Source organism: Pterocles gutturalis, unplaced genomic scaffold (assembly GCF_000699245.1).
Source record: "Pterocles gutturalis isolate BGI_N339 unplaced genomic scaffold, ASM69924v1 scaffold4864, whole genome shotgun sequence".
Taxonomy (NCBI): Eukaryota; Metazoa; Chordata; class Aves; order Pterocliformes; family Pteroclidae; genus Pterocles; species Pterocles gutturalis.
In genome coordinates this window covers 1-7691 of record NW_010127936.1, presented here as the reverse complement: position 1 = coordinate 7691, position 7691 = coordinate 1, and the positions used below count along the sequence as shown (strand labels likewise).

The 7691-nt window shown below is 51.7% G+C and overlaps 1 protein-coding gene across 1 annotated transcript in view; it reads left to right on the top strand.

The window, feature by feature from the left end:
* The window catches only part of SLC20A2 (solute carrier family 20 (phosphate transporter), member 2), a 30508-nt gene extending 24902 nt beyond the window's left edge, over window positions 1–5606 (top strand). Inside the window, exon 10 of the mRNA XM_010079431.1 lies at window positions 4813–5606. Coding sequence (XP_010077733.1) covers window positions 4813–4977 — 165 coding nt within the window. The 3' untranslated portion in view covers window positions 4978–5606. The remainder of the gene's footprint in view (window positions 1–4812) is intronic.
* Window positions 5607–7691: the final 2085 nt, after the last annotated feature.

The following is a 7691-nucleotide window of genomic DNA, read 5'->3' as shown; positions in this document are numbered from 1 at the left end:
AAAGCCGGTACGGCCAAGCAAAGTCAGCGTTAGGAGTCGTTGCACAAAAGTCTGGAATATCTTTCATCCTTACGTGATCGTATTGAACTAATATAGACTTAGTTAAATAACATAGACTCGTAGTTTGTGTGGTTAGATGTATTTGAGAGCCACCTGTATGAAAACCATTGCTAATAATTTAATGTCTCTCTTCTTTTAAACCAACTTGTCCTCACTTTTGTGCATTATAATACATAATCTGGCCTTTGAAATTAGTTCTTTGAACAAGGTTGGTTTTTTGTGGGTTGTTTTGTTTGGCTTTTTTTTTTTTTTGTTTTGTAAAAACAAGACCAGCTTGAAGCATAGACAGGCTGGGTAAGGAGCAGAATTCAGCTGTGTCCCCAATACGCTGTGCGAGAAGACGTTGATGCTGCTTGTAGGCAACAGAGCGTTTGGACATTTACACTGCTGGAAGACGATAGTGGGAATTTGGAATTTTATTCCCCAAGTCAAATATCCCGTCTCTGTTTCCTTTGCCTGCCCGAGGTCCCCCGCGCTCCCAGGCACACAGAGCTGTCCCTTATCCCTCACCCTCTGCCCAGGTGTGGGGAAGCCCCTCCGAAACCAGAGACCCCAGAGCTGCAGAGCCCTCTGCTTCGGGACGTACCATGAAGCCCTGCGAGAGCCAGATCCTGCGGGATTCCCTACGGCACCATGTGGATCTCAGAGCCCTTCCCTCCCGCGCTGGGGCTGGGGCAGGTTTTCGGGGCTGACAGCTCCCCGGGGCGGCAGGCAGGCTGGCGAGAAGCCGGGCATCCTTGACCTGGTTTCCAGTGAAAGAGTCACTGAAATCCACACATCCTGCGAAACGCCCCGAGTGAGTTCAATCACCCTTTCTTCTAGTGGAAACCCTTTCTTCAGAAAGCCTTCCCCTGTTGCAAAATCACCTCTTTCTTCTGCTGCAGAGCTCTTTGAGCAGCAGCCAAGCCTGAGCTGCTCTGAAAGGCCGTTCAGATTTCCTGGCGTTGGCGGAACTCTGGTTCCTCCGAATCGAGAGGGGGCGGTTGGGAAAAATAGTAACAACGTGACCCACGTCTAAAAATGCTGGCCCCAAACCGCCTCCCTTGAAGCTGACGGGTAAATCAAATGCAGGATGAGGAATTTGCCAGGGAGAATAATAGAGCTCTGATTATCCGAGTTGCCTGCCTGGAGCGCTTCTAGCCATCCGTCATAAAAGAGAAAATGCATTTTGGTGCAGACAAATAGGCTGAATTTAAAAAGAAAATGTCTCAGAAGCCATAAGCTGATGAGAGGGTGGCATTAGGAGGTTTTCATCAACTCGACACAGTTAAAGGCTTGGTCTTTTCTAATGGCAGGGCAAAATAATTCTCTTTAAAAAATACTTCCGTAAGAGCAGCTAATGCGGTTAACCTGTGCCTGCTCCCTGCAGTTGGCTGGATCTAATTAGATGGGTCGCTCTTAATGGGAAGATCCACTTGGCAATAGGATTAGGCTGTTCCAGGATGTCACATCGTTATAAGGGACTCTGCGTTTCAGCAAAACAACAGCTTGAGTTGAAAGATCCTAACTGACCAACACAAGCTAAAGCAAACGCTTGTAACAGATGTATTCCTTGTTCTCTTCGAGGGCCCGGTGAAGGACTAAAGGAACAGCTATATGTCATCTACCCCATGGGACAATGGCTGCTCCGAAAGTGCTGCCAGCCCTGGAGACAGAAAGGCCTTCTTAAAAACCAGCAGAAGAATTATTTCTCCCTAGAAATGAAAAAGAAAACAGGTTCAAGGCGAGCCTAGTCCTGAGCCTCTGGCATCAGAGTGTGGGAATTATTCTTTTCCCCAACGTTTGCTCTACAGCAAAATAGCATTTGCTAAAGCGGGAGCCCTGCTGAAGGGGCGTCGGTCAACTGAACGTGCAACAGCTGGATAAACCCACGGCAGAGAAGGGGCAGCGCGAAACACCTTAGGTGGAGGGAGACCTTTTTGAGGTGAAACGACAGACTAATGAAAAATGGAGACCAGGTTTGTGGGAAAGCTCTGGGCAGCAGTTTTCAGGTCTTGGTAGCAAAGTGGAGGTTAGTACCGGGAAGAAAAGCTTCTGAGAAAGAAGAATCAGATCAGGAGCTGCATTTGGTCCTAAATCAGAGGCTTTGGTCTACAGGAGGCAGCCACCGCCCGACAGATCTGTCCTGAATCTGCAGCCCAGCAGCTCCTCTGCGCTCGGCGCCTGCCGAGAGCCTGAACAACACCTCCGTCCCTGCCACCGGTCAAAGGGAGAGCACGGTGCCCCTGCGAGCCTCCGAGGGCACAAGGGCCAGCCCTGACCTTTGGAGACTCCAAAGGAGTCTGCGAGCCTGAGCGGAGCTGTGACTGTGCCTCGGTGCGAGGTGGGTCACTCTGTTTCCCAGTGCAGCGGAGCCACGGTGCTCTGCCTGCGCCCCCACAGCCTCCGCTTCTTCCAGCCAAACCTTCCCCTCCAGCTGCCAGGGAGGCAAAGGATCAGGATTCAAGCTGACCCACGTAGTGCCTGGTATTTATTCAGTGAGATGTTGAAATAAATGGGCAGTTCTCAGCTGTAACGGACTGAACGACTTCACATACTGATAAAATTAGAGTGAGGAGTTAAATGCTTTTTTTCTGTGCAAAAGCGACTTTGCTGAGGTCGTACCGCCGGCTCTGTTTTGCTATTATGACTTTGGGGTTTTGAAAAATATTCTCGGTGTTGCTATGATGGAATCACGATGTTCTGTGTGTTATTATGGTATGCCGTTGCACAGGAACAAGAGAGCCAAAAGCATTTCTGCAATGCTTCAAGCAGAGCATACTGAAGGCAAACTGCACTGGTTGTGAGCCGGTCTCCAAGTAGATATCATCAGAAATTCTGCAGATGGTGTAGTTTACCTACACCAAGTTCTAGCTACTCTCCTAACCTCTAGTCCATCAAAATCACTATTAATAAACTAAACTTGAATAATGTTTGGAACAGATGACCAATGCCATCATTGCTGATACCTTTTAAACCTCAGGAAGGACTCAGAGATTATCGTACGTAGACTGCAGGCGCGCTCCAGAAGCAACGCTCCTGGTTGTGGCATGGCAGAGCGATGCTAAGGATGTGCAAAATGTAAAGCAGAGCCCAACAGCTGAGCTGCAGGAACCCCAAACTCTCTTTCTTCGGGTTAACGCTTTGAGATAGTTGGAAGCGTGGGGTTCCTCTTAGCTGGGCAAGTTATGCCTCACCTCCTCGGTACACCGACACCTCCTAGATCCAGAATGGCTTACTGTCCATCTGGGGCGTATTTAGGTGAAATATTATCCTTACTGGATCAAGCTTTAGACCAAAAAAACCTCTCTTAGTTGTATTTCCTCAGATTTGTGCCTCCTGTCCAGCGCAGTCCTTCAGGCAATTGCTCCCTGGTCCTTGGGCGTGGTTTTGAAGCCAACCTCCAGACCGTTGGGTCCATTCCTCTGCTGGGACATTTCATGCTTTTTTTTTTTTTTTAAGACAAGGCTTTTTCAGTCCTAGGATATCAAGTTTAGTTTCCCCTTGTTCTGTCACAGGAACTTTGGAGAGTCTTACTGCCCTAGAGTAATAGGGTCTGCCACAAAGAACTCTTCTCCAAAAATAAACATTAAGCAGTCGTTTGAAGTTAAATAGTTGTTAACAAAAGACATGGATTTGATATCCTCATCCTGTCTCTCCCTGCCTCCCTGCCCTCCTGGCATCGATCGTTTCCCTGGGTGGGCACAAGGGGAGCAGCCCACCTTCCGATCTACAGGCAGGGACTGATGCTCCCGTTATTAAAGGAGTGGGGAAGAGGAGGCAGGGGTGGCATTCCGGGGAGCACAAGCCCAGCTGCGTCTTGGAGTTGTGTTTCCTTCAAAACAGGAATCCTTCCACATTTCTTGCTGCTTCACCGTGTGCTTCCCATAGAGTGGCACTGATTTGCGTGTTTTCGGTAACTGGCACGGAGGAACACTGCCAGGGCAGAATGGAAACGCGGCGTTTCTGCAATCGTTGCCTGATTTTTTCCGCTGGAAATGTTTTTCTCAATCCTGTTCTTTCTTCAAAAGTAGTATGCTGGGTTTACACCCCAGCTCATTAACTGAAAACACATTTGAAGGAAGAAAAGATAGACAGGGCGTGACCTACCTGCCTGTCCTTCGAAGGCTGTTTTGGTGGTTCACCCGTTCCCCACCTGGAGCCAGACCTCGGTGCCGTTGGCGTGCCCCGCAGCACCAGGCTGATGCCTTTGCCCGCAGGGAGGATTTTTAGCTCTGGATGCTTGGCTTGGTCTCGAAGGGCTGGTTTTCCTCGCAGGGCTCGGGCTCTGGAGCTTGGTGGAGGGCGGCTGCGCTGGGTCTGAGCTTGCGCTGTCTGTCCCCTGCCAGGTGACGGTTGCTGTGACGGGTGGGCTCAGCTGCTTGCATTGCTGCCGCAGTGGTGGTACTGTTCGTAGCCCCCGGGACTGAAATATCGGGGTGCCGCTTGGAGCCAGCTCCCCGTGCCAGGCGGTGGAGGAGTTGTGCTCATGGCTGATCCAGGAGCTAGCGAGGCAGAGAAAAAACCCACAAACGTATTTATTCGGCTTTGGCTGGCCCTGAGATCCTTAAGAAACCGAAGTTGAAGTGCCCTGGAAGCATCAGCCTCTTGCCACCCCACCAGCACAGAGCCATCGGCGTGGTCGGAGGCTCCTGCATCTCAGAGCATCGCTGGGTATCAGCTGAGTGGCATTGGTGTGGCCGGGGGCGTGTGACGGGAGTGGGGACCCACCCCTCACATCTTGTCCCCCTCTCTCTTCCCCGCGCTCTCAAGGTGGGCTCCGTGGTGGCCGTGGGCTGGATCCGCTCCAAGAAAGCCGTCGACTGGCGCCTTTTCCGGAACATCTTCCTGGCGTGGTTCGTGACTGTGCCGGTGGCCGGGCTGTTCAGCGCCGGGGTGATGGCGCTGCTGATGTACGGGATCCTGCCCTACGTCTGACGAGCCTCCTCCGTGGGGAAAAGGGGCAACGGCCAAGCGACCACCCAGGGGAGAAGTGTTCCCCTGAAAGAACCGGTCGGAGAGGATCCATCTTCCATATCTAACTTCTTATCTACTGTACATAACAATGTGTCATACTGGTGACATGGTGATGTGGTGCCATTTCTTATCTATTAAAGAAATATATATGCATATAGTAGGTAACAACACCTAAGTTATATTATCAGTGGGGTGAAAATAATTGCCTAGAATTTAATATTTAGTAAAAATTTGTACATAGTGTATCATTTTGGTGGCAATTTTTTAATCTTTTGAAGAAGAGTATGGATTAGGAGATGTTTCTTGTCCATTTGCTATGAGAAGAAGCGAGGTACAGGGCTGCATAACATGAATTTTTTTAAAGCTGTTGAGATACTGGAACAAAATAAAAATGTGCAGAAGTGCTTTTCATAAAATAACTTTGTTCATATCATGTTGATCTTTGCGTATCATAGCGTGCTGGTTATGGCTGTGTAAATCCTGACAAACAGTAACTTCTAAGCGGTGCATTTCCCTCATATATTTTGGATAAGAAAGTTTAGGAAGTACCAAAGACGCAGGGGAATAGCTTGCCGACCTTATGTTGTTGTCTACACGTGTGGGCGTGTGTTGTGTTTCCCAGCCTCTAATTTAATGTTGTTCTCACCCAGCTCCCGCCAGCGAGGCTGGGATCGTACTGATCATGTCTTAATGTAACTTCAAAAAAAAAAAAAAAAGAAGCGCACACAAAAACGTTAGTTCTTCTCGTTACTCTAGTAGGCAGACCACGACTCTCCCCATCAGCTGATAGGACACCGGCCACGTCATTTTGTGGGGTGAATTTGACGTATCTCACTGCTCACCTTCTACCTTCCCCCTCCCAGTCTGGGCTCCCGGTTGTCCTGCTATCAATGCCAGCAGGAGACTGGACCCTCTGTCTCCCCTTTTCCCTCCATCCAGCCACAACCACGCACTCTCGGGTACGGGAGCGGGCCGCAGGGTGCACAGCACCCCGCCTGCAGAAGCAAAGGGCAGCAGCGGGTAGGAGAGGGGCTCAGCCCTGGGTTTGGAGGTTGAAGGTGTCGGCACCTGTCCCACGCCACAGCCCACCAGCCTCCTGCCGTGCTGCCGAGCAGGAGCAGGGGCCGGGAGCCTGGCCCTGCGTGGCTGGAGGCTGCGCGGGTGCTGAGCTTTGTCACGGCGGCTCAGGGGACCTGTGTGGGAATGGCCAGCTGCATCCCTGCCCAGCTTTGGAAAGCACAGGGGTGAAGGTTACTGTTCCCTGGGTGGGAGGCAAGGGGTGCCTGGGGGAGTTTGGGAATCTATTACTGATTAAATGCTGCTAAAATTTTGATAAAACATTCTTGGTACTCCATTGTGACTTTTCCATTGGTCATTCATACTAAATTTATAATAAAAAGATAAACAGCCCCTATCACTGTTTGCCTCTTGGCTTTTTCAAGGGTTACTCAGGCGTGATGGGAAAGCTCCCCGGCCACCCTGGGGCAGCTCAAATCTGCTCCTTGGCTTCTGCCGCCTTTTCTTCTTGATCTTCTTGGGAGCCCTGGGGACGGAACTGCTGATCAAACCTCTGTTCCTTTGCTGCTGTTGGACCGTCACATTGCCCGGGGCTTAGCTCACAGGCATTTCCCTGGTGAGGTTTGGGAGCTCAGGGCGGTTTCGGATGCCTCCCAGCGGGCAGCTTGCCTTGGGGAACCCCTCCTTTTTGGGGCTCCATCACCACGGCACCACGGCGCTCAGTTTCCAGCCTCTCTGGAACCTGGGGTATAAGTAGCGCTGGGGAACGGGTGGGATCGATGGGCAGCAGCCGACTGACCCGAGCAACCAGTAAATGCACAAAGACAGCATGGGAGCTGTGGAACAGGGGGGAAGGACTCACTCAATCTTAACAATTGCATAAATAAACACCTGCCGGGTGGCCCAGCAGCTTGCCCCATATTTTATCTAGAGACAAGGCAGGCTCCCCTTGCTGCAACAGGCGCAGGCGTGTGGAGGGCAGTGCCGGCTCAGGCAGGGGGCTCATGATAACCCCCCAGCACATCCAGCTGGGTGCCTGGCAGAGCACAGGTGAGCAAACCACCCTCTTTTGCAAGCCACCTGGAGAAAACACTCTCACTGGCACATCTGAAGCTGCTGCGTCAACTTGAAAGGCTCAAGGGGCTTTAGGAAGCGGATGCTGATGGACTGTTGCAGATTTGGGATGCTCGGCACCCTGCTGCTGGCCTCCCACCTCCCAGGTGGGTTCCCTGTGTGCTGGGGACCGGTGGGACCGGCTGAGCACCCCATGGGGCAGGGGGTCTGCCCGTGCCAGAAGTACTGAGACTTGTTCTGGTGGGTGGGCTGAATGCTCCTTGCAGGGCCGTGGTGGTGTGAGAGCCCAGAACACGCAGCTGGGGAATGTGTGGGGCAGGGCAACGTGGAGGCACAGGACCCTGCTTAGGGCTTCTGGCTGTGTGCAGCAGAGACTCGCGTGGCTTTGCAAGAGCTCCCAGCACACTTGGGGACCTGGGTGCCCCTGGTCTGTGAGCGGGCAGAGCAGGGGCTTTGGGATGCTGGCCAGACCTGGGGGAACAGATGGCTTTTGGGTGAGGGTCTTGTGCAGTTATGAGCTGTCACTTCCCTAGGGCAGCCACGTGCACAGGAAAGGTTTGTCGGAAAGGTTTGAGGACCTCTGG